General features: G+C 39.0%; 1 protein-coding gene across 3 annotated transcripts in view; it reads left to right on the top strand.

The window, feature by feature from the left end:
• The window catches only part of TTLL7 (tubulin tyrosine ligase like 7), a 178,156-nt gene extending 157,405 nt beyond the window's left edge, over positions 1–20,751 (top strand). For 2 of the 3 annotated variants that reach the window (XM_044002763.1, XM_044002764.1), the window contains exons 19-21: positions 1,529–1,689; positions 13,424–13,597; positions 19,781–20,751. In XM_044002763.1, coding sequence (XP_043858698.1) covers positions 1,529–1,689; positions 13,424–13,597; positions 19,781–19,898 — 453 coding nt within the window. In that variant the 3' untranslated portion in view covers positions 19,899–20,751. The remainder of the gene's footprint in view (positions 1–1,528; positions 1,690–13,423; positions 13,598–19,780) is intronic. The other variant, XM_044002765.1, reaches the window with a different exon arrangement.
• The last annotated feature ends 7,173 nt before the right edge of the window (positions 20,752–27,924 follow it).

A 27,924-nucleotide genomic window follows, 5' to 3' on the forward strand; every position in this document is an offset into this window, starting at 1 on the left:
GTCCCAGAACCCTTTATGAAATGAGGAGGAAGCAATGACCAAGAGGAGGAGAAGACAAGAGATCCAATAATGTGGGTCAGCTGTAACCATGACCTTAATTAAGGAGTTCTGAAAGCTTTCAGCAATAAGGACTATAAATGCCCTTCTCAATAGCCTGTTTCACTCAAACTCCACATAACTAAGTGATCTGGCTTTATTTCTTTGCTTGCCAATCTTGTCCAGATAATGTCAGTTACATTATAGAAGATATTGATGTTACCCAAAGAGATTTTCCAGCTCCAGATGATGACTTTTTTTTTCTTTCTGTAGTTTGACTTTGTGAACAGAAGACATGGAAACTTCCCCAGGTTCCTTCTTCAGAATCCCATGCCTTACTAGCTCATGTCCAACTTGACCTCTGCATCCCTCAGTCCCTTTGGCAGCATGGCATTCTCAGTGGAGAGCTGTGAGCCACTATACACATTTCTCCAGGGCTTCCATTGGTTCCTGTGGAATTTGATTTTTTCACTTGGGCCTCCCACAACAAGTAACATCCAGAAATTGGCTGGTTGCCCTTGAAAATGGTAGAGATTTCTCTGAGGTTCATATTCCACAGAGCGCAAAGTGGTCCAGACACACTTATACGTGCATGTGTATTCCTCTTTTCTGTTACGCCGTCCCTTTTCTTTTTTCCTTGAAAGAAATTCTTTGCCTGATTTCATTTTTTCATTAGTCATCTTGAAATTCCAGTGAAGAAGGTATATGAATTAAAATTAAAAGCTAAACAGATACTTTATTGGGGGAGAATGGAAACAGATGCCATGATATTCCAACTTGAGGCTTGGCACAATTTTTTTCCCTGCTAGGAGCTAAAGTTGCTTTATGTGGTTAGGCAGAAATCTGTATGAAGAAGAATGATACTGTAAAGGGAGAATATCGAATCTGCTAAAATGCCTGTTCTTGGATGGGAAAGCATTGATGTATAAACTAAGAGACAGAATTGAGCAATTCTAGTTGGACGATGTTGGGATTTCAGGTCTCTTTGACTTGTACATTACTTTTTTCTCCAAAGAACAATAGCTGCTGCTTATCACCCACTCTACTTGCCTCTATAAGCACCATGAATTGTCATTTCCCACCTTTCTTTCTCAGTCAGGTTGCCCCACGTGCGCCATGGAGCTGTTGATGGTGCATCAGCAAGGCTGCTGGAAGTCTTCAGGTGTGCTTGCTGCCTGTAGCATCAGTGCATTGTGGAGGAATTTTAATAGGATTTCTAAATTGTTTTCACCTCATGCCATTATTTTCAATGAAAACCAAATGTTCACCCAGATAAATACCCAGTTTTGATTGAAAAGGCATGTTACGGTATACATGCTGAATACACAGAAATTAGGCGGAGTAGCCTATGTTAGAGGTTTACAAGAGATGTTAAGTGATTATTTCTTGCCCTCTCTTTTTTTCTGGCTGATGAAATTAAGACCAGATGTTTGGCATGAGGATGTTCCTGAATGTGCCCAGGATCTGAAGATGCTTTTATGTTTCCTTCTAGGTTTTGGACATTGTGAAAACGAGCATTCGCTCAGTTCTCCCACGTATCTGGAAGATACCTGACATGGAAGGTTTACATTTGTTTCGAATTTTTAACCGGGTATTTAATCGGCTGCTGTGGAGCCATGGCCAGGGCTTGTGGAACTGCTTCTGTAACTCAGGGTACGTGGCGTTGATTTCTGTTTCTCACAATCACTTTAATAGATGCCCCATTGTAGAGATGGCAAAACAAAATATTGGTATTTCCTCAGTGATATCACTGTGGTATATATAGCTTTTTATTGGGCATAATTTTAAGGAGTCAACAACCCTTTAAAATGAATTAGCTTGATGTGTATGAGTGGAATGTGAATACAGGTAAACCTCAGTGATTGGAAGCAATTGAAAAGAGAACCAATCTGAAGAGGGAGCAAGTGTGGCAGGGTGGAAAGAAGGCTGGAGTCATCTTGGCTGTTGGGAGACTTTGACCAAGTTATTTAAACTGCTCGGACCTCAGATCCTCTTAGTGTAAAATTACATTGGGCCAGATGACCTCAAGTCCCTTCCAGCTTGAAATCAGTGATCCTGTGAGTATGTGAGCTAGTGAAAGGATTGAATTAGGGACGTGTCTTCCTGGAAATATCAGCCAATCCCACAGCTTCTATTCTTACCTCCAGGCTGACTTGTAAAACTCTTCCAGCCTGGCCTCTCTCCTAGTATGTCTTGAAAATCCATAGTCCATTAATGGGAAGAACAAACACCAAGGAAGTGTGTGTGTGTGTGTGTGTGTGTGTGTGTGTGTGTGTGTGTGTGGTCAGTACCACCCATAGGGATATATGTGTTTCAGGTACATAAATGGGAGGCCAGCTTACATCTCCAATGGGACAGATCTCTTGATGTCCTTGCTTATGCTTAGCTTACTCCCTGATGGGCTTTTGGGGGTCTTCTAGACCTTTCTGAGCAGTTCTCCATTGGTCATATGGTTAATGTTAGCTACTGATCCAATGGTCCCTGCTGAGCATTGCTCTGATAGTTATATCATTGCAGAGAATCTCCCTGGTTCTAGCTTCTGGTTCTAAATCATCTTCATAAGAAGGGAAAGTAGGCTCTATTATTTCTCATGAAACTTAGAACCCAAAGATACAAACCTTAGCCCTTCTGGGAAAACTAGACCCTCACATACCTATTATCAAACAAGAGGATGAAGCCTTTAGCAACCCCTCCCCTCATAATGAGCAGGTGATCTCAGTCTCCAGAACCTTAGTTGTGGTGTGCTTCTTCATTCCAAAAGGGAAATCTTTTCCTCTAAGGGCAAATATTTTTTTTTTGGTTGGGGGGACATAGAATAATGAGCTAGCTAAGTAGAGCCCATAGTCATTTAATGTTGTCTCTGAACCACTCCCTCTTTTTTTTTTTTTTTTTTTTTGCGGGGCAATGGGGGTTAAGTGACTTGCCCAGGATCACACAGCTAGTAAGTGTCAAGTGTCTGAGGCTGGACTTGAACTCAGGTACTCCTGAATCCAGGATGGTGCTTTATCCACTTCACCACCTAGCCGCCCCTTGAACCACTCCCTCTTGACTAGGCCCCTTATTTAAGCCTCTCTCTGATTTAGGATTAGAAAATTCTCCTAGTTCCTATTTAATTTCCTAATGGGAAAGCTGTGCCTTCAAACTCATTTTAAGAGGGACTGTGACAAAGAATTCCCACAAGAATTATGTAATTTAAAGCACCTCTGTTTTCTCTGTCTAAAATTCATTGGGCCTCATGCAAATAAAAAGGAAGAGGAAAGGAAAGAGGAAATCTGCCTTTCACCTCAATCCTTTTGTTTCACATTCTTGCCTTCTTTATGCATACTAAGGCTGGTAATAAGCCACTTAGGCTTTGATCTGCCCTGCAGTAAGTATTTCGAGCAACTCTATCATGAAATATTTTTTTTTTGGTCTGTTGAACTGTATAGTACCAGGCTACCTGATATAGTGGAAAGAATGCTGACTTAGACTCAGTTCTTAGGACCATAGGATTTGGAATTTGAAGGATGCGTTCGGGTCCTCTAGTCTAAAACTCTCAGCTTACGAAAGAAGAAACTGAGGCCCAGGGAAATGATTCACCCAAGGTCACAGAAGAAGTGATACAGGATTTGAACCCATTTCCTCTGATTCTAAATTCAGTTCTCTCTTCCTTAGACCACACAGTTCAGTCCCAAACTGCCCTTGATTCACTGTGTTACTTTGAACAAATCACTTAATCTTTCTAAGCCTCAGTTTCCTCATCTGTCTGTAAAAGGGGGATAATAATACTTATATTATTTACTTTACTGAGACGTTGAATCGCTTTGAGAAAAATGCTTTTCATAAGCATTAAGTGCTACCTAAAAGTTGGCTATCATCATGTCCCCTTTTACCAAGGGAGCACAAGTGTCATCAGGTCCGACAAAGAAGGAGAGGCTTAGTGGACATTTGTAGTATAGCAGTAATAACTTGTATTTTTCTATAAGGACTTAGTGAAAGAACACATAAAAATGTAGAAATAAAAATGGTTCTGGTCATACCAGTCACCGTATACTAGAATATGAACATCATGTTGTTCCCAGGCAAATATCAGTAAAATGTGTGTTGGGCACTGTACTAAGTGATAGGAATTCAAATGAAGGTAAAAATGTGATTCATTCCCTTAAGAAGCTCCCATTCTAATGGGGAGACAATGTGTAAATAGCTGTGTACTTACAAGACATAGACAATATAAATGGAAGGTAAGCTTCAAGGAAAGGCAACTGCAGTGACAAGGACAGAAAACATAAAGTACATGGAGGTATGTAAACTATAAGAAGACTGGAAAGATGGGAAAGGACCAGGCTGTGATGGACTTTAAATACCCAAGCAGTTGGGGTTAAATGACTTGCCCAGGGTCACACAGCTAGTAAGTGTTAACTGTCTGAGGTTGGATTTGAACTCAGGCCCTCCTGAATCCAGGGCCGGTGCTCTATCCACTGCGCCACCTAGCTGCCCTCAGCTCTGCTTGCTTTACTCTACATCAGTTCATATAGATCTTTCCATGCTTCTTTGTATGTATTTGTCATTATAACTCAGTAATGATCCTTTATATTCATCATAATAATGCATCATTCATCATAATGCAGTTAACTTATCAATTTTTTATTCTAAATGTTTGTTTTTGCCTTGTTTGGTGGCATGATTACAAATTTTGTGTTTTGGGACTTACTGCATATGTGATAGATTTTTGTTTTCTTACGGCTTATTTATAATCTGTTTTATTTTTAGGTGTGTTTCTTGTAAGCAGCATGTTGTAGGGTTTTGTTTTCTTATCTAGTCTATCATTGTTTTTCATTGTGTTGGGTTGTTTATTCCATTTACATTTAAAGTTATGAGACTTCTGTTTGTTTCCATTTGTCATTTAAATGTAGAGATGTCTGTGTGCTAGTCACATAGGAGAGAGAGGGAGGGAGGGGGAGAGACAGAGAGAGAGAACACACCTAATTTGTCTATTCATATAATGTACATATCATATAAATATACATATATTGCAAATTAGGCTTCTCCCCTCCTTCCTATGTTAACTTAGTACTTTGTCTTTTCTGTTATTTTTGCTTATTCTACTTTAAGGCAAACTATTCCTACTGCCTCCCTTTCTTTGACCTTAACCCCTATTCCCCCACACTTTTTACCCTTTTCTTTTATCCCTTATTTCTTTTTTCTTTCTCCCTTTTATCAACTTATTTTTTCTGCTTTCTTTTTCTCCTTTGTTAAGTAGTCAAATAAATTCTCCTTGCTCTCCTTTCCTTCAGCTTGTTTTGTCAGTTTTAAATTCTCATTTTCTGTCTTTTCCTAAAAAAACCCCGAAAACCTCTCATTCTCTTCATTATATTTCTTTTCTGTGTATTTTAGAGTTTTATTCTTTGATTCATGACCCTGCTACTTATTTAATCCTTCTTTAGTCTCTGTATTCTTCATAAAATTAAAGCCTTTAAGGTTTCTATTTTAGGTTCCCTCTTCAAAACAATTTCTGTGTTATTTAACCTTGTAGATCTTGCCCCCTGGCCTCCTTTTTCTGTTGTGCCTCATCCTTAGAAATATCTGTTCCTGTCGGTGATAGAGAAGATATTGCCTCATGGCAGGAATTTTCCTATCTCCCTTTTGTGTAGTTCATTATTAATGTTTTCCCTTCCCTTGGTCATTATTTTTCTCCATTTGCCATAAAATCTCCTCTCTGGGTCCATGCCTTCCTAATATTCTGCATGTCAGTTCCTCCCAGGAACTCTGATTCACCTTTTCTTGAGGCAAGATGAGTAGTTTCTAAGCACTAAATACCTACAAATTATACCCATGCTAAGGTCCTCATCTCCTCTTACTGAACAGCTCTCATCTCATGGGTCCGTTCATCAGTGATACCACCTACTACCAAAAGATTTCCTCCTTTTAACCCCCTGTTTTAATCCTTTGCCTCTTCACCTGTTCTCCTGAAGGCTCTTTTCCTCCTAAGTGACTACAGGGGTTAACTTCTCTTCATTGCTAGCCTTCGATGTGATTAGTCTACATCATATATTCCTCTCTATCTCCTTCCTCTCATCCCCCTTTCATAGCTGTGCCCCCACCACTCCCCTGCCACAACCCACCATTCCATAATATAGTGGCTCAAAAGCCTCGATTCATGTGTAGATGGGGGACTGGAAAGTTGTCTTTGATATGTCACGCTTGTTTCTCCACCATCACTTCCATTTGCCTTATGCTTTCAGCCTTATCTCCTTATGTAATTTTAGAAAGAAATCTCTTAGTGGTCTCTTGGTTGTTATTTTGTTGTTGTCTTTGTTTGCTTTGTTTGTTTGACTTTGATTTCCACTGGAGTGGTGTTTTTTAGTAGAGGGCTAACACAGTCAGACCTGTGCTTTAGGGAAATTGCTTTCATAGCTGAGTGGAGGCTGAATAGGAGTGGGCTGATACTTGAGCCCAAGAGAACAACCGGAAAGCTGTTAAAATAGTCCAGGAATGAGTTGATGAGATTTTGCTTCAGTAGTTGGTAAAGTTATCAGTCATAGATTTCCATAGACATCCTATAATTTAAAGGTCCATTTCACACATTTTGTATTATAAGTCAGTTCTTTTAATGGTTCCATTTATTCTCTAATCATTTCTAAGTCTTTTTGGTCTTGCTTTTCCATTTATGTGGTGAGATCCTTGAGGAAAGAGACCACATCTTATATTTTTATGTACTTGACAGCATACATCCAAATTCTAGGCACATGGTAAAAGTCTTTGATAAATTTATTACTTATAGAATCCTTCAAATGGTATAATTGGCTTTCATGCAAATTCATGCAATCGATAACTGACTAACAAACACTTCTTAAGCACGTACCATGCTAGGTACTTATGGTATAAAAACTAAACTGAAACAGTTCCTGACCTCAGAGAACCTACATTCTAAAGGGAGAGGAGACAACAGGTACATGTGTAGATATAATAGAAAAGGCTTCAAGGTACCATTGGGGAAGAAGGTACAAGCAGGTAGGGCCTCATGCAGAAAGTGGTGCTTGAGCTGAGTTTTGAAGGAAACCAGGCATTCCAAGAGCCTGAGGTGAGAAGGGAGTGCATTCCAGGCATGGGGGATGCCCAGAGGTAAGATGTAGAAACAGGAGCTGGAATGCCACGCTTGAGGAGCTTCGAGACAGCCCATTTGACTGGACTGTAGGTTACATGGAGAAAACCAGTATCACAAAGAAGGGGCCAGGTTGTGAAGAAGCTTTGAGTATCCGAGAGGAGATGGTATGTGAGCCCAGAATTAATAGGGAGACGGTTTTATTGAGGGGGGAGGGAAAGTAGGGAAATACAAAGTCAGATGTGAAATCGATCAAAAAGTGTTTTATTTTTTTTAATATGGAACAAAATTTATTGTGCATCATGTGAATGGGAAAAAAAAAGCAGGTGTTGCCATCACACTATCAGACAAAGCAAAGCAAAGCATTGTGTCTCAACCCACTTTTCCAAATTTGTTATATATTACACATTGCTCTCATTTCTGCACATTAACCTTACTACTCATCTCTCCTCCGGTGTGTCTGTATGTCTGTCTCTCTCTCCAATTTTCCTATCTCTATACCTACATTGGATGTCCTCAGTGCTTCAAATGTACTACCTTCTCTCATGCATCTCAGAGAATCACTTTTTTCCTTCATCTAAGGTCAAGTACCACCTTTTACATAACACTTTTTATAAGTCTGCTAGCTCTGAGTGCCCTTATGTGCCTAAAATCACACTGCGCGTAATTGGTATCTATATTATACATACTTATTTATACATTTGTTTTCTCTGATAGAATAAAAAATTCTGTATTGGCAGTTTGGGTTAAACTTTTTTCGTCTTTGCACATCCAACATTTGAGAAAGTGTCTGGCACATAGTAGGCACTTAATAAATACTTACATATGAGAGAGACCACATCCCCTGATCTCAGTCTCAAAAAACATTTTTAAAAGTGCTTACTTTTGTGTCAGCCTCCTTAGGGAGGGAGGATACAAAGAAAGGCAAAAATGATCCATGCCCTCCAGGAGTTTATAGTCTGAAGGTAGAGGCTACAAGTAAGCAAATGCCTAGGTAGGACAGAGAAAGAGTAGAAGGAAGGTAAGCATAGAAGGGAAAGCTCAAGTGGCTGTGGGGAGCCGGGAAAGGCATCTTGCAGAAGGCCTGGAGGTTAGGCAAACAATCTTTAAAAGGAAGCCAGGGGCAGCTAGGTGGCTCAGTGGATAGAGCACCAGCCCTGGATTCAGGAGGACCTGAGTTCAAATCCAGCCTCAGACACTTAACACTTACTAGCTGTGTGACCCTGGGCAAGTCACTTAACCCCAACTGCCTCACAAAAAAAAAAAAAAGGAAGCCAGAGTGCCAAGAGGTGAAGGTGGACAGGGTCAGCTTTCTAGCCAGAGACTGGAAATGGAATTTTGTATGCAAGGCAAAACAGGCGGACCAAATCACTGGATTGTAGAAATGGAGATGGTTACCGTGTGCCTGCAGGCCCCTGGTTTAGCCCACAGACTTGCCTCCTTGGCCGATGGGGCCCTTTTATTGTGCTCCCTTTTCATCCATGGTTTTGATGTGTGGCCCACTAAATATAGATCAACATAGCCTGGAATATGGTGCTTGACTCGTACTTGTGGAGGCACAAACAGTCTTTGGGGAGTAACTTATGGAGATGATTCCACTCAGAAGGCTTCCATTGTTCAGATGGTGATTTGAAGGACTGTCCTCCCTTTTTCTGGGCAAGCTAAGTGTTGGCAGGTTCAGGGAGCTTTATGTGGGCCATCTCTTTAAGAGGTCAAAGGTTCTGGGACTCTCTTCAGGATTCACACAGGAGTAAGAGTCGATCAGCCCCCCACCCCCACCCCCGCCGAGGCACAGGGTCAGGAGTGAAGGCAAGAAGAGGAACAGAAGCACAAGATAGCAAGGAGACAAATGGGAGAAGTACAATAAACTCTTGCCTTTTCCCAAGCAGAAAATCCTGTTCACGATGGCGCCTCAGATTGAGTGGGCCACACATCAAAGCCATGTGTAGTAGTACTAATAAACAGTTTGCTAAGCAGAACAATCAGTATAGGTTATCACCTGGAGAGTCTAAGAGACTGTATAGAATAGGGAAAAAGGATGGATTTGAACATGCCAGAATGTTACTCAGTAGAGTGTTGTGAACTGATTACTATTTTTTATTCATTTAAGGATTCCATGTCCAGTGACATGTTGAATTCACTGTCTTAGCTGATCATTGGAAATAGTTTTAATTTTGATTTGGACTGTTTACAGTAGCCCTATCTTTAATAGATGAACAGTACAATAAATAAATGTAAAGATATTAGAAGAAACTTCAAATAGATTTTAAATGTCATTAACTAATCCTCTCATTCCACCCCTGTGCCCAGTTCTTAGTTTAAAGTATTTGTTTCGGCTCCATCTATCTTTATCATCATCGGCCTCTTTTCTTCTTAACCATTTGTATGTGTTTTATTTCTCGTGTCAATGACTTTTGTGGCCTGTGTCTCACTGCCCATGAGCATAGTCACCCTCACTTGCGGTTTGTTTTTTTTTTGTTTTGTTTTGTTTTGTTTTTCCCTTTGGTGAGGCAACTGGGGCTAAGTGACTTGCCTAGGGTCACACAACTAGTAAGTATTAAGTGTCTGAGGCTGGATTTGAACTCAGGTCCTCCTGAATCCAGGGCTGGTGCTCTATCCACTGCACCACCTAGCTGCCCTACCCTCACTTGCAAATAGACCCTGACCCTGTTTCTAAAAGCCCTCAGTAGCTCTTCAGACATTAACTCTGAGCTAAGCAAAATAAGCTAGATCTTTGCTGGTTATTAAATGCTTGGGTCTTTGCCTTTTTGAGTCTTGGAAACAGAGTTCTCAGATCCTTCATTTTTCAATGAGTTTTTTCTCTTGGGTTTATTGTTTTATTTTCTCTCTTTAGCTTACGTAACTTGACATTTGTTTTTACTCTTAGGAAACATTTTGGTTAGCTTCAAGCAGCCCACAATTGTTCTTTGAACTTAAAAAAAATACCCACTTGTCTATTTTAAGATAACTACACATATACTTGCACTTTTATAAATCACAGGTTTCTGTGGAAACCAATGGAAAGAAAAAAATGAAAGAACTAAAATAAATTATTTTGGGGAATGCTGATTTTCTTTAGACTCAGTCTAATTTCCATTAAAGGGATCTAGTTTGGGGGGAGGAGGGGTGAGAGGGATGAGTATGGGGGTGTATTCTTATTTTCATATATGCACAGAGATGTTCCCTTTTTAAAATTTGCATTTGTTTTTTCCTTTTCCTTGTTGAATTGATATAATTTAAATTTGTGGATTTCGTGACTTGAAATTTCCATTTTTTATCACTTTGCCACAAAAATGTGCATTTTGTTTTTATTGTTGAATTAGGCAACACATTTCTATTTCTTACATAAATATATACTAGTATAATAACTTATTAAGTGATATTCTTTTTCCTTAAAAAATATTTCATTTCACACAGAAGCCTTGTTTTCTCTTCAGGCAACACATTGAATACTATATTCCTTTAGGAAAACTTGTCACACACTGTTGATGACACCATTTTTCTAGGTCCATGTAGCCTCTGCATGAATAAGCAATAGTCTATTTAAAAAAAAGAATGAGTGTCATGGGTCTGAAATCTTTAAGATCCCAATACATGCCAAATAACAGCAAGGCTTTGACAATTAAAGTCATTTTGACTTGACCATATGAGAAGTGATCCACACCTCCCTATTTGGAGCACACAGCAAGCACAGGAATGTAAACTGATCCTATTTGCCAAAGGATTATGATCAACCAGGAGCCTGAAAGTCAGTCTGTCCAAGGGAGAGCACATTAGCTCCTTGAAATCACTGGTGGACTCTCAGGAGGTGACGCTTTGAGAAAGCTTCAGGGTCTTTGAGCCTGAAGGCTCCTGGCAGAAGAGGGTTTGTGCTCTGTGGCCATCAAGGAGATAATCCCATTTGAGAATGGTTTCAAAGTATCTGTCCCCCACACAGCCTTGTGAGCTGGGCTCCAGTGCTCAGTAGAAGTGAATGAAGTGCTGAGTGAGCCACCCTGGTTCATCACTGTTAAGGCAAAGTTAGAGTCTTTCTTTCAGAGAATCATAGAGAGCTTGGAAGAACCAGAGAGGCCAATGTGTCCAGTGCCTTCCTATTAAGTGGGAGAAAACTAAGGCCCCCGGGGGATGCTGAGTGACTCCCCCCAAGTCACACAAATAGCAAGCATCAGAGAAAGGATCTGAACCCAGGCCTTTTGACTCTAAAGCCAGCACTCTTTTCACAGTACCATATTGCCTCAGTAGCTTTTCTACTTTATCATTGTGGACACTTAGGTCCACCAACTTGGATCCCCAGTTCTCCATGTCTTAGTAGAGTTTTTTATCTAACTCATGGTTGGTCAGGAGTTTCCTAGGTCAGTCTTCTGAAAGGTCATGGCTGGGCCCACCTTCAAAGCTTTCCAACTAGTTCTGCAATTATCAGTATTCTCTCTACATCCTCTTTAAGAAACCACTGGTACTTTCATGCCATGATAAAATAGCCAAGTTCGATTTAGTGGATGTTAGTGGACTATATAGGAATCTGGGACCCAAAGTGCCTAGACTCTGGATTTACTTGTACAGGGTTTGATCTCACAGGCTTCCCTTCTCCAGATGGCTAACGTTTTGGTTTGGTATGTCCCCACACATATAGACACATTCACACATACACGTGTATATGTGTGTATAAGTACACACATGTATGTATGTATTATGGAGGTATACAGACTATATATATATATATATATATGCATAAAATTTGTGTGTGTGTGTGTGTGTGTGTGTGTAGAGAGGAGGAGAGAGACAGACAGACAGACAGATAGACATGGAAAGGAAGAGAATATGATGTTTAGGTCTCCACAGATATGTGTAAAAGGGTCCCTGAAATCCGGTATAGGCACACAAGCAAACAACTGGATTTATTGGCCTATGGTGGTCTTTATTCAACCTGACTGACTGGACAGAAGATGCTGAGAGGACTTCTTATAACCCATAAATAATCATCACAACTCTCTCTCTCTCTCCTATCAGTCCCCTTTTCCAAAGAGTACTAAAGTTCCCCAAATTCAGAATGCCTGACGGTTGTTTGGACTTCTCTGAGGAGGAAAACACTTGGGGCTGAGACAGGCCCCCCCCCCATTCCCACTGAATGCACATCATCTGAGTAACCTGCAGTCATTGTGGGGTACAAAATTGAGGTCCCTTGTGACCGTGGCACCAGTGCTTTGCGGTGGCTCTTCCTGGCACCCAGGGGGTCATAGGTATGACCCTTCATGGTGCTCTTGACAAGAAATGCTTATGAAATAAAAGCCTGGATCCCTCACCTGCTGGTTTCTAGGGTACTTTAATCAGTCAACACATATTTATTAAGCACCTACTGTATACCAGGTTCTATGCTTGGCACTGAGGATACAGACAAAAATGAAATACCCTTGCTCTCTCAATGAGCTTACATTTTACAGGGGGAGATGACATGTAAACCTATGAGTATATAGAAGATAGAGACATCATTGGTAATTTTGTGGGGAAGCTCGCAAGAGTTCCATTTAGGAGATGGTGCTTGAAGTCCCCCCAAGGCTGGCACCTCCTCCAGCCAAGGCGGCTGAGTGTCAGGATTCTTGAACTGGAAGCTGGTAGGGAACCTTCAGAAACTTAGAGCTCTTGGCCATATGGTTCCCCTCTCTGTGTCTGACATTTGACTGAGAGATAAAACTGATACCTCTCCTGCCTACTGGGAAAGAGTGTTATGTGGACATGAGACAACCATTAATTTTTTGGAGGTGTTCCTGGCTTCCCCCCATGTCTCTCCAGAAGAAAAGCAAAGGAGGAGAAAAAGAGACCACAAGGACCAGTAATATAAGGGGGCAGAGATGAAATGGTTAGTCAGTGAGCATGAAATGCCTCCCATGTGCCAGGCACTATGCTAGGAGCCAGGGGAGTTTATTCTCTATCAGAGCACCCCGCAAAAGAGAGAACCTGCTAGTTCACTTTGAGGCCATCCTCAGCTTCAGTAAAACCCATCATTCAGCAGGTTCCCTCTGTAGGAAGATACCTAGTCAAGGCCCCATCCAAAGGCTCAAGTAATTCAGGGAAGTCTCCTGATCGATGCCCTATGGTGTTGGCTCTTTTGATATATAAAGATTCATTTCCCAATGCATGTATGTGCCTAGTTTTTAAAAATATCTTCCATCAGTTGTTTGGCTCAGCAAGATAGAGCTGCTTCCGTCCAGCAGTTAATAGGCCACATTTCCCCCAACCCTGTTGCTAGTTCTTTCGCAGGTTGCCATATTTTCTTGCTACATGAGGTCATGTCTGTTTCCATGCCAACAGCAGCTCTTGGGAGACAATTTTCAGCAAGAGCACAGAAGTGATTACTCCCCAACAGCTCCAGTGCTGCCAGCAGCTGGTACAGCTTTGTAAACACTGCCTCCTAGTGGTTTACAAGTACGCAAGTGACTCCCGAGCGTCAATGTCGTCTGTGTGCCCCGACTGGGAAAATACCAGGTACGTTTCCATCTCTGGGCCCCTAAAGTATTTCTTACCAAAGTAGTGGCCATTGGTGTCCTCCCAGGAAATGAGCTGGGCAAAGTCTCCAGGCTGAGTTCATGCAGATCATAAGCTCGGAAGGACCTTTAAACGTAGGATTTAATGCTAATGAACTCAACAGGGATACTTTCTCCCAAACATCAAAGTGGAGTCCCTAACAGAGAGGTGAAAATCATGTTTAACAGACTATTTGCTTTTGAAAGCTCTATTAAGACAATTAGTAGATAAGTGCATGGTGAATTTAGCCGAGGGTTCCTTAGCCTTCAGAGGTAAGGTATAGTGTTGGATTCCCCTGTTGCAAGTTATGGATCAGCATTCACTTCTGTATAATGATGTCATAACCTAGGCTTAAACTTCCAAGAAGCTAGTCTATGCTCTGGGAATTGCTGGGGTTTATTTGTAGCAGTTTTTTTTTAAAGCCCACCAAACCAATGTGAATGTTTTTTTTTTCAGGTTGACAACTGAATTTGTCAGCTTCCTAAATTTGTTTTTAATAAAATATGTTGGTGTCCCTGAAAGTAGAAAATAATTTTGCTGTTAACTTACAAAAATGCAGTAAATAAGCAGCCCAACAAATAACAGAAAACTCAATTAAAAAAAATTGTCTATGGATTCTACTAAGATTAAAAGGGTATTGTGTGATACCTTTTACATGTGGGGCACCACTGAGGGAGGCAGGAAGTAGCTGTAGCTTTGAAGAGCCTTAAGAATTTTAATATGAAGTACCAGAAAACAAGTAGATTAACACTAAGGGAAGTGAGCTTTCTCTCCTCCAGAAATCAAATTTTTTATTCAAAACTCTCTTGCAGATATATTTTATAAAACTTATTCTCTCAAAAAAAAAACCCCAAGAAAACAAAAATAGGCCTGGCATAGTTACAAAATGCAATAGCAAAATTACTCAAAAATACTTTGCATTAAAAACTATGGTGATGGGGGCAGCTAGGTGGCAAAGTGGATAAAACACCGGCCCTGGAGTCAGGAGGACCTGAGTTCAAATCTGGCCTCAGACACTTAACACTTACTAGCTGTGTGACCCTGGGCAAGTCACTTTACCCCAATTGCCTTACTTAAAAACAAACCAACAACAATAACAACAAAAAACTATGGTGAGCTTTATTTATGAGCTTTGTTCGTTTCCGATGGATTTGTGGATGAACTAAACTTATCAGATCTTGTCATGTGACTGTTGCAGGGGCTCTAACATAGTTTAACTCCTACTGGAAACAGACGTTGATTGATCTCAGCAATGGTAGAGGTAAATTTAGCCACCCAACCATATTGACTATGTAAACATCAAAGTAATATTCTGGATATTTTCGTTGATTGACCCATCCAAAAGATGGAAAATAAAGTTTATCATACTTTCATACTAATAAAGAGAAGTAAAAAAAAAAAGATTTTCAAGTTACTGAATGCATGAATGGGATGCTTTGGAAAACAGATGCCATAGTTGAGGTGACCTTGGACTCTGATCCAAGACGTGGTTTCTGTGACAATCTTTAAAGCCTGTGGCACCAACTTCTGCCCAAGTGCCATTGAACCTCTTACGGTGTGGAAATTGGATGATGCTACCTTTCTACATACTTCTCTATTCCCAAAGAATACTCTGGAGCTTTGGGATGCAGGGATGGAAGCTAGAGTCCTCTGTGGTCGCCTTAAGATTGCTAAATGATGTAGGAGCGCTGAAAGCTCTTCCAAAGGCAACCCTGTCCCATGCACTTGAGTCAGGGGCACCTGAAATTTAATGCCCAGGGTACTCCCAACCAAACAAGTAGCTCTAATTAGGGACACAGTAATTTAAGGAAATAGAAGAAACAACAGCTTGGTAGTCTTATCTGTTAAGGTGACTGAAAACGTACTGAATTCTTGTTATCCATTATAAAGAAAGAGTGAGCCTACCTTTCAAGTGCTTAGCCCATAGTAGACACTCAGTGATATAATTATTGATTGATCAATATGATTAATAAACAGTGTAGAGAGATATAAACCTAATGGATTTAGAAGCAGAAAAGCTGAGATTAACTAGTTTTTAAACTAGCAAAAATATGAAGCATAGTATTTTCCTAAGTAAAAAATATTGCCTTATCAAGAATTGATTTTTGCCTTGCTAATTTCTGGGAGTCTCTCCTCTCACAACCATCTTTTCCCCCCATTTGCCCAGATCATAGAATTACCAAAATGACTTCTTTAAAATGCCAAAGCATTAATGAATTAACTCTAGCTCCTTCCATCTTACCCTCATTTTTTCTGTTTCAATAAAGCTTTGGCTCACAAATTGACCTATCTTCTCATAAAGGGACTACTGGATTGGAAGCTACTGTTTTATGCAAACCTCATAGTTAATGAACTATTTTTGATACTCAATTTGTATATATGCAAATGTCAGCTCTTTGCCATAAAGAGAAGTAAGGATGCTCTATTCACCCTGTGACCCTTGTTTTCAGGCTATCCTAAATGATGGGATTTCCATAATGATATTATCAGAAATGAGGAAATAAAGCCTTGTGAATATAAATTATGTAGTTAAATGTTGACATGGGCAAAAGCCACTAGCCAGTGTTCTGATATACTTCACTTGTCGATCCCACAACCAGGAAGTTGAATTGACTTGAAGGATGATTAAGTTCACTCTTGGTGGCGACCAGAAGTTTGATATGGTTCTAAGACCAACAGTATCCAAACTGATCCAGATTCTGGGGTTCCCCCAAACTGGAAATAACTTTAGGCTTATGAAACACCACCTTGGAAATTCATGCCAGATGATAACTAACTGAAATAAGCCTTGGAGAAGCCAGATGAGGGGATGAGAAGGATTTTCTGGGAAATAACTTCTTCACTGGCATTTGGCATACTGTTAACAGCAATAGTGTGAAAATATGGGCATCTTTCATTTGCAGTTTGAAATGTGTTTTTACTTTTCTAAGTAAGATAGGGAATCTCTTAATTGAAATAGCTCTTTTTTCTGTCTTTTTTTTCTTTCAGTCAAGTGTATCTCTTTTGCAAGTATGTCAATGAGTTAACAATTTTTGTATACAAGGAGTAAAGTAGGATGAAAGCAAAGCTACAAACTTTTCTCATTTTCTGTACTTCATGCACATTCTGCAGATAGTCTATAAATACACATCCCAGAGATACTGTTCCTGCTGAAAAAAATCAAATCACATTATTTTAACTTCATTTCAGAGAACATACTTTAAAAATAATTTTTGGTATTCAGCAAGGACAGTGGTCCTAGGGACCTCCCAGGAGATATTAAGGAATATTAAAGCAAATAATCCATTGTATTTACCCATAATCCTTTAAAACACCCCCATAACACTCTCTCTCTGGAGAAAAAGAAAAAAGAAAATGTTTCTTCCAGTGTGATTTCAGGTGCTTTTTAGAGCCCACACCAGACCTTCTTGTCATTTTAAGATTTGAAAAAAAAGTTTCCTTTTGGCTTTTTCTGCTTTTATCACAAAGTTTAGATTACAGGAAGGTAGATATTTTTCCCACTCCCAAAGCTAGTCCACTCTTTAGATTTCTGTTAAAATTATAATGGAACAGTTGGGCTAATCAAGGAGCCCCGATCCAGCAGACCCAGCCCAGTTCTCTTCCCATCTTGTACCTAAGTCACAAATTGAGTCTCTTTCCTTCTTCTGCACAAATATAGAACTCCTCATCAGGCAAGAGGGATGTGTGAACTTTACCTTCTTCATGAAGTCTAGAAAACAAAAAATGACTTGCATGTTGAAAGAAAGAAACTTAGGTAGAAGGTATTATTTATTAGGACAATCCTTCTCGGAATGCAATTCTCTTTGGAAGCTGAAAGAACTTTGCAACACTTTTGTTTAAGTATATACTTTTGCACTAGATACCAAAGTGTGAGAGAGATGGGAGACTTCCTTAGCCAGTGGATGTCAGACTAGCTATCACTGACATAATAATGTGCATTAGCTATCTGAATGCCATTAAGAACTTTTATGTAATCTTGATGTGTAAAACAAGTATTTTCGTTATTCATTCATTCATCATGCATTTATTAAGTTCCAGTGTGCAAGGTGGGCCGCTGAGTGTGGTGCTGTGGATAGAGTGCTGAGCCTGGAGTCAGGAAAAGTCATCTTCCTGAGTTCAAATCTGGCCTCAGACACTCACTAGCTGTGTGACCCTAGTCACGTCTCTTTACCCTGTTATCTTCAGTTTCCTCATCTGTAAAATGAGCTGGAAGAGGAAATGGCCAACCACTCCAATATCTTTGCCAAGAAAACCCCATATAGGATCACAATGAGTCAGAATGGCTGAATATGTGCAAGGCACCATCTTAGGCATTGGAGATAACCACAAAAATGAATTAGTCTCAGTCCTCAAGAAGCTTACATTTAACTTGTCTTTCATAACATTTTGATTTAATTTGGGATGTTTCATGTTTTCCTGTTGCTATATTAACTTAAATATTTTAGCAGTTAACTATAATTTGTTATTCAGAAGTAAATTTAAAACATGGTAAATTATATAATTATACTTATGGATATCATTAGAAAATTAGTTTTGTCTGTTTTATGTAAAAAATAGTTTACAAACGTAAACACTTGAGTATGTATGTATTCATACCTGTACAGAATATTTTCCTTCCAAATCAGTTATATCTGCCAGCAACATATTCCATAAAATAGGTAACTGAGCCACTGCTAATATTTTTGGTAGTGCCCAAATGATAGTGAATGCTGGTAGAAGCTAGAAAGTTCCTAGGTCCATAAGATATTATATTACCACTGCAGGTTCTTTTCCAAGACTATTAATTAGGGACTCCCTCTTATTGCTCCTTACCTCTGCTCCTCAAAAATCTCATGTCTCTGTAGCTACATTATCGTTTGTTTCACATGATGTGTTCCCATTATCCACAGAATCACCACCATGGCTGAATAGTTTTTGTTTTTGTTTTTGTTTTTTTTGTTTTTACTACTGCCAGTGGTTTCCAATGGAGTATCTTGATCAATTCTATGTTCATTATTGAGTTAAGCAGTTGGATACCATTCTGTTGCTCATAGAGGGTTTTTTCATTATCCCAATAGTAGATAGGTAGCATGCATACACAACAAATACCCTTCCCTTCTCTTCCTTCCCCCTGCCCCCACCCAGATGTGACAAATCATGTTTGGCCCTGAACAAGGATAAAGTAAAGCATATCATTAATATTGCTTATATTGATGTGTAGTCATGAGCATCTCATGAGACACAAAACTTGGGCCAATTCTGATATTCACAGCATGGTTCACCAACTTCATTGTTCCTCAGTTTCTCCAAATACAACAAAATAATTCAACAACAAAGTGCTACTAAATCATGATCAAGGGTTTTGACTTCCCTGGAATTAATTGCCTGAACTTCTCTCCTACTAAATGTTGCAAACTTATACATCACTTCATACATTGTATTTGGGGAACATAGATGAAGCAGGGAAGTAGGTAACTATATCATGGGTTTAAGAAAAATATCTACCTTTTATGTAAATTTATAATGAAGTTCACATTGACAGGTATCACATAAGTCATCAGATAGCATTTGGTCAGGCTGGTTCCTTATGATGGGATTTCTTGGTAGGGCTTGAAGACTCATTATTTTGCCCTTGGGTAGGATTTTTAAAGCTGTATGTACTATTCTGGGATGGCATCTCTTCTCCATGAGCCTTCCATAGATGGTCACTTGCAGGGGAGGGAGGACCTTCAGAGAGGATGGAGAAAAATGCAGAGAAGAGGAGCTAGGTCTGCCACACCTTTCTTGACCTAGAATTTCCCCTTCTAAAAGACTGGTCCTAATGAACTAAATAATGTATTAGAAACCAAAAGACTCTTTATAGGTTGAAAATTCAGCCTGTTATTCTCGATTTAGCAATTTTGTTGATACAAAAGTGAACACATTAGGTATTTTTTTTTGCAATTTCAGAAATGCAATAAGTGAATGTAAAAATATGTTACTCTACTCTAAATCAGATGGCCAACCTTGGAAGTGGTATTCTGATTTCTTCTTGTGTTTTTGTTGTATGGATGTCATGGCCAGCCATGGGTCATTTCACATGGTATGATCCATAAGAAACTGACAATTAGGTGGAAATGTATTGCCTTGCTTGTTAAAATCTGATCTTTTAACCATCATTTTTAGGTATTTACTGCCAGGAACTACACACTTCATCCTGAAAACACCGTCCTACAGCCTTTTCAACCCTTCTGCAGTGAAACATCCCAATGTTTTGTTTACACCCAGATATGCCCATTTGTGAAACCAAAGGAAAGTTTACCATGGGCTTTATAGAGTGGCAATTCATTTTTTCCTTCAATTTAAACATGCAAAGAAAGTGAATTATAAGTTCTGTTTTATGTATATATAATATATGGGGAAAATATAAATATACACACCCTCAAACAACATCTATCTAACTATCTATATATATATATACACACACACACACAGAGACACACAGACACATTACTCTGTATGAAAGAAAATTTAACCAAAAACTCCCCCCACCTTATTCTAAAAGCTTAACCCTTATGGAAATGTAATAAATCATGTTAAAAACTATTCCCACAATTATGTGACTGTCTAGATATTGTTAGGTTGATAATTAATTCCTTCCTACTAGAAATGTTATTTTTGCTGCTGAATCTATAAAATAGAATTAATCTTGGAGATCCCATTACAGTGTTAAATTATTTTCTAGCTACAGTACCTTTCGACTTGAAGTACATTTCTCATTATATAATACCTTGTTAATTCTCATAGATTCATTGACTGTTTGAAAAAAAGGTAAATGATAAGCCTGATGTTGCTTAATGTGATGATTCAATATAAAATAGATGTATCATTCCTATATAGCACATTGAAAAGAACTGGAAAAAGCCAGATCTAATTTTCCAGCTTCATTTTTTTTCTCTTTATGAAAACCTGAGCTTTATGTACTAATGTAATTTTCCAGTAAGGCCCTAGTGAAATAACATTTTGGTCTAAGTGAAGACAATCCAGTGGATTTAAAAACAAAACAAAAACAAAACACGGTGAAACAAAACAAGTCGTTCAATGTGTACTTTTAAGCTGAAGTCAACTAATAAAAGTGAAGGTAATGGTGACCATCACATCTTTCTATGTGTCTTTTGTGGCATGTGTCTGTCAATGTTCTTTGGGATTTTGTGGCAATCAGAATACATTTATTAAACACTATCTATACACACACACACACACACACACACACACACACACACACACACACACACACACACACACCCCTACCTTGAGTTGTGCTAGGCACTGAAGATACAGAAACAAAAATGAAACAGTTCCTGATTTCAAGGAACTTATGTTCTACCGGAGAAGATGTGTATATATGTAGACATATGCACAATAGATGCAAAATAGATGCAAGATGATTGGGAAGAGGGGTGGAGTCACTAGAAACTGAGAGGACGACAGGCTTCACCTGAGCCTTGGAGGGAGCTAGGGATTCTAAAAGGCAGAAATGAGGAGGCATGGGGCACAACCAAGGCAAAAGCATGGAGATAAGCAATGGAGAAGAGTAAGAAGGCCATTTAAATTGTCCTGTAGTGTCTATGAAGAAAAGTATATTTCTGAATTAGAGCTACACAAGGCATATGAAATATTAAAGATTGTGTAATTGACTCACAACTATTACTGTTTACATGAATTATACTTAAAAACAGCATAAGGAGAGGCAGAGACAAAATGTTGGAGCAGAGAAGCATTTAGCCAAGCTTTCCCAATTTCCCTCCAGATAACACTAAAATCACACCTCAAATCGAATTTTGGAGCAGCAGAACAAAAGAAAAGTTTGGGTTAAACAATTTTCCAGCTCAGGACAATGTAGGAGGTCAGCAGAAAAGGTTTGTCTCACCAGAAGGATTGTTGAACCTGGATCACAAAGCAAAGCGCAGGTCACACTGAGGGGTCAGGAGTGGACCTTGGAAGCAGCTGCATTGGTGGCAGCAGCAACTTCAGGAGCTCTCAGCCCACAGAGGGTGTGTGTGTGTGGGTGAAACAAAAATCAAAAGCAGATTGCAGGGGACCCTGATCGTTGTTACAGGGTGGAAAGGAGTGTTTGTAGTAACTCATGGGAGAGTAGGGTCCCTGATCTCAATTGCATGACAAAGGAGGAACACTAGCAATTGTGGCTGCAGGAGAATGGGGGGGGGGCTGGTCAAAGTTCCAGGACCAGGAGGAAGGCTAGCATTGGTGGCTATAGGGGAACAAGATCTTTCCTGCGCAAAGACCAGAGCACAGACCAAGAGAGCAGTGACCATATCTCTCCACAGAACATACCACCTTGGAAACATCAAAACACTACAGACCCCCAGAGCTAGCTCTAAAGACAGTATCAAGAAAGGCCTAAAGTGCTCCCATCCCTGGGAGCAGAACCGACTTCAACATGAAGTTAAAAATCAACAAATAGTCTGAGAAAATGAGCAAACAACAGCAACAAGAAGAAAAATCTGACCATAACAAATTACTGAGGTGACAAGACTCATACCTAGAAGAAAATGATGTCAAAGTAGCTACAAGCAAAGCCTCAATGAAAAAGGTGAATTGGATACAAACCCCCAAAAAATTTCTGGAAGAGCTCAAAAAGGATCTTAAATAAGATAGGTAAAGGAAAAATTTGGAAAAGAAATGAGAATTGATGCAAGAAAAATTATGAAGTCAACAGCTTGATAAAAGAGGCTCAAAGAATATTGAAGAAAATACCTTAAAAAATAATTGACCAAGTGCTAAAAGAAGCATACAAATTCACTGAAGAGAAGAATTCCTTTAAAATCAGAATTGGCCAAATGGAGAAAGAGGTACAAAAACTCACTTTAGAAAATAATTCCTTAAAAATTAGAATTAGGCAAATGGGAGCCAATGACTCCATGAGACACTGGGAAACAATAAAACTAAATCAAAAGAATAAAAATAAAATTAAAGAAAACATCAAATATCTTATTGGAAAAACAATTTACCTAGAAAATAGACTGAGGAGATATAATTTAAGAATTAATATACTACCTCAAAGCCATAATGAAAAAGAGAGCTTAGACATCATATTTCAAGGAATGTTCAAAGAGAAAAAAGAAATTATCAAAGAAAACTGCCCTAAAATATTAGAACCAGAGTATAAAATAGACATTGAAAGAATCCACCAATAACCACCTGAAAGAAATCCCAAAATGAAAATTCCTAGGAATATTATGGCCCAATTTCAGAACTGATAGATCAAGGAGAAAATACTGCAAGCAGCTGGAAAGAAAGATTTCAAATATTGTGCAACTACAGTCAGGATCACACAAGATTGAGCATCTTTGACATGAAATGATTGGAGGGGTTGGAAAGTGATATTCGAGATGGTAAAGGAGCTAGGATTATAACCAAGAATAATCTATCCAGCAAAACTGAGTATATTCCTTCAGAAAAAACAAACAAACAAACAATGAGAAGACTTTGAAGCATTACTGATAAAAAGGCCAGAGCTGAATAGAAAATTTGACTTTCAAATCACCCCAAGAAAAATATAAAAAGGTAAACATAAAAGAGAAAGCATAAGGGATTTCAGTGAGGTTAAAATGTTTACATTCCTATGATAATCATTGTAACTCCTAAGAATTTTATCATTATTAGGGCAGTTAGAGGGAGTATACATAGACAGAGGGGCAAAGGTGGGAAATGACTATGATAAGATCATTTCAAAACATAAAATTAAGGGGTTAGAAAGGGCCACGAACTGAGAAAAGAGGAAAGGGAGAGCAAGAACAAGGAAAATTATTGCACACAATTTAGGTGAGAAAGGAAGAGCTTTTATAATCTAGGGGAAGATGGGAGAGGTTGATGGGCAATACTTGAACCTCGCTAAAATTGGCTCAAAGACAGTTGACACTAGCTTTGTGACCCTGGGCAAGTCACTTAATCCTGATTGCCTTATAAAAAAGAATTGGCTCAAAGAGGGAATAACACACTCGTTTGAGTATAGAAATCTATCTTACAGGGAAGTGGGAGGGGAAGGAGGTAAAGAAAGGGAGGTTGGCTGATAGAGCAGAGGATGGATTGAGGGAGATTGTGATCAGAAACAAAACAGACTTTTGAGGAGGGAAGGGGCAGGAGAGAGAGACAGAGTTAGAGAGAGAGTGGTAAAGTGGTAACCATTAAAACAACCTGGTACTGGATCAGTGGAATAGATTAGGTACAAAATACAATTTACAATAGTAAATGACCATAGCAATCTAGTATTTGACAAACCAAAATATCTAAGATTTTGAGACAAGAAATTGCTATCTGACAAAAAATGCTGGGAAAACTGAAAAGCAGTTTGGGAGAAACTAGGTATAGACCAACATTTCACACCATGTACCAAGATAAGGTCAAGAGTTTATGGGAAGAATTTATGACCAAACAAAAGATAGCTTTATGGGATATGATATGAATAATTTCAGTTACATCAAATTAATGGTTTTGAACAAACAAAACGAATGCAGCCAAGATTAGAAGGAAAGCAGGAAAGGGGGAAATATTGAGGGAACTGAGTCAAATTTCTAAAAATGAGTCATTCCCCTATTGATAAATTTCCAAAGACTATGAATAGCTATGGAAGGTTATTTCTCAAAAGAAATCAAAGCAATATGTCATATGAAAATGCTTTAAATCACTATTGAGTAGAGAAATGCCAATTAAAACATCTCTAAGGTACCACCTCACTACTATCAGATTAGCTAATATGACAGAAAGGGGAAATGACATGCTGGAAGGGATGTGGGAAAGTAGGGACATTAATGTTTGTGAGGTTGTAAATTGATTCAGCTATTATGGAGAGAAATTTGGATCTATGCCCAAAGAGCTATAAAACTGTGCATACCTTTTGATCCAGAAATACCAATACTATGTATGTACCCCCAAAAGATAAAGGAAATGGACCCACATGTACAAAAATATTAATAGCAGGTTTTTTTTAATCGTAGCAAAGCATTGGTAATTGAGGGGGTGCCCATCAATTAGGCAATGTCTGGACAAGTTGTGGTATATAATTGTGATGTAATACTATTGTGCTATAAGAAATGATAAGATTCTTTCAGAAAAATCTGGGAAGGCTTACATGCACTGATGCAAAGTGAAGTGAGCATAACCAAGAGAATAGTCTACATAGTAACAATAATGTTGTATAATAATAAACTGTGAAAGGCTTAGCTATTCTCTGTAATACAGTGATCCAGGACTGAAGGACTTATGATGAAAGATGCTATCCACCTCCAGAGAAAGAACTTATGGAGTCTGAATGCATATTAAAGCACACATTTTTTTACTTTATTAAATTGCATTTTTTGGGGGGGTCTGCATTTTCTTTTGCAACATGGCTAACATGGAAATGTTTTGCATGACCGCACGTGTATAATCTATATCAAATTTCTTTCCTTCTCAAATAATGGGGAGAGGAGGAAGAGAATTTGGAACTTTTTTAAAAAATGAGTGTTAAAATGTTTTGTTTACATGTAATTGAGAAAAATATTTTAATAAAAATAGCATGGGGGTCATCATGGCGCAGTGGCTAGACTCTGGGATTTGGAGATGGAAGAATTAAGTTCAAATCCCAGCTGTGTTCTTACTGTGTGGTCTTATGCAAGGTACCCTATCTGTGCCTCATTTTCATCTTCTGTAAAGTGAAGGTGAACGGTAATAGACCAGGGTGTCTTTTCACTCTAAATCTGTGATCCTAGAATATGATAAGAACATATTACTCAGCCTAGGGATTGTAAGTCCTTAATTAAGAACATATGGAATGTTATAGGAAATGCTAAAGAATGAACACCTAATCACCTAATTAATTCTATCCTGGGGATTATGGATGGTTGGGCTTCACACCACCAAAACATCAAATACAAATACAGCACCTATGGCTCCATTCAATAAAGATCATGTAGATTATTATATGGAGACATTTCATGTTGAAGACCAACAAAGAGCTTTTGGTTCTGTGAAAATCATTTTGATGGCCATATTCAATATAATTGTATTTACTCAATTCATTGTGATTTAATAGATATCAGTGATTGTATTAGTGAGTTAAGTAGTACAGTTAAGTTTGATTTAGTTACTGCTGTAGGAATAAGAGTGATGTAGGTTACAATGAATTAACCCACCATGTATTAATGATAATGTTACTTCTGAGTGCTTTATAGGATAGATATATACTGTATTATTTAGGACTGTTATAAGGATTTATAGTAACTGGTGTTAGGAATTTTCTGTATTGGCACTACCTGCCCCCCTTTCCTATGAATGAATTTTACTCAAAAAAAGTTTCCTTCTGTTGTCACCTTTTCTTAATGGTCTTCTACACCATGGAAAGCTCCAAGATACTGCTGACAAAGTCTTAAGGCTTGTGGAAAGCCTCAAAGGCCTACTGACAAAGTTCTAAGTGGTTGATAGATGTCTTCCTCGGCCAATCATATGAATTCCTCTGCTTATGAAAATGATCAATCATGCAATTGTACTACCTCATTCTATGTTTAGTGACCTCCCAAGGACTATAAAAAACAGTGTACCTTGAGCTGAGAGAGATTTGACCAAGAGGACCAAGTGGCCTCAAGTAATTGGGTCTTAGATCCAGTTGCTTAGGAACCACCAGTCTCCCTAATAAATCGATCATCCTTGGGCCACTGACTCAGTTGCCTTTTGTTATGGATTGGATTTTTGTTTCCCACATTGTTGTCAAGCCATCTAGGAGGTCAAGGCATGCACCCTAACCCGCTTTGGCCATCCTCCCCAAGAGATCCAAAAAGGAAGGGTTTTTTCATCATTGACTCCACTTCTTCATTAGAATTTTTGAGCATAAGGTGGGGTTTTGAATGTAAAATTGATTTTAAAATGCCAACTATTGATTATCTAAACCTGTCTTTCATTGTGGAACTGGTCTCTGGGTCTCTCTGTGTATAAAAGCACTACATTATAGCTGTTAGTCATAAACCAAAAATCAGGACAGGGACTTAACTTGCTAGTTGACACCCCAAGCAGTGGGGAAAACCTTGTGTCCCCTCAGGACACTCCCTAGCTATGAGATGTGCTCAGGTAATAAGGTTGTTATCAGCTGCTCCAAGGTCATTATGAGTGGACCGTGGTAATTGCAGTCTTCAAAGCAAGGGTTGCCAACTGGAACACCTTGAGTCTATAGCAGGGACTACTTATTATGACTACCCATAGGTTTCCTCTGGATCTGTAAACAAGGACCAAGCTTGTGACTAGGTTTCTGAAACAGCACACTTACACAGCCAGATAAACTGAGCCATTGTAGAAAGCAAGGGTCAAGGGATCAAGCAGAACCATGTGGCGCCTCAATAGGGAACACCTGAAGGCCACTTGGGGGTCACCCTAACATCTAAAGAGCCAAACACCAAGTCTTTGCCTAGATTTCTTGAGGTATCTCTGCACTCATTGGGCAAAACAGGTTTGGATATAAAGGGAACATGGTTACCATACCCATTAGCCAGCAGGACTAGCCCAAAGGAGTTAACACCAAAGGAGATTGAATCATGTGACTCTTTGGATAGGGACTCCTAACTCCTTGAAAACTGGCTACCACTAGGAGAGAGGTTTGGGTTTTCACTGAGGATTCCCAGAGACCATTAAATTAAGCCCCCAAAGACTTGATTGAGAAAAATCGGAGAATTATATCAAAATCTAGTTCCTGGACAATAGCATTTTTAACCTTGGGGACAGAGAAGCAAATTAAGGTCTTCAGGAGGGAGTCCTCATAGAAATTCTTTCAGAGAATATCCTGATAGGAAAGGACCTACACTGAATGATCCTCAGATGTTGTAGGAGAATCTTCATTGGAACTTTTTAGAAACAAATTCAGAAATTTCTAGAGGGAGCGTCCTCAAAGAAATTCTTTTAGGAGACTTCCAAGGAGGAAAACTCTTCAATAGGGATGCCCAGGAAGAGATGGAATCAAGCATGAGCATCTACAGGATCTCCATTGGGTTAATTCCTGCATCATGCGATAAAGGTAAACTCCCCATCTAACCAGAGATGACAAAGAAAAGAACTATTAGGCTATGTAAGGCATGGTTTGAAAATATTAAGGAATCATGTGATTTGTTTTTGCCAATATTTGGAACCTTTGATTGCACAATCTTCTAAACCCCACATAGACCAAATGAATTACTGGTATTGCTGGGAAACCTCTGAGTTAAACCTCTCATTTTTCAACCAACCCTGCAGTCTTTATATTGTTATACATGATCCTCCTCTTCCTCCTCATTCTCCCCTCTGCATTT

This window comes from Dromiciops gliroides, chromosome 4 (assembly GCF_019393635.1).
Source record: "Dromiciops gliroides isolate mDroGli1 chromosome 4, mDroGli1.pri, whole genome shotgun sequence".
Classification (NCBI taxonomy): Eukaryota; Metazoa; Chordata; class Mammalia; order Microbiotheria; family Microbiotheriidae; genus Dromiciops; species Dromiciops gliroides.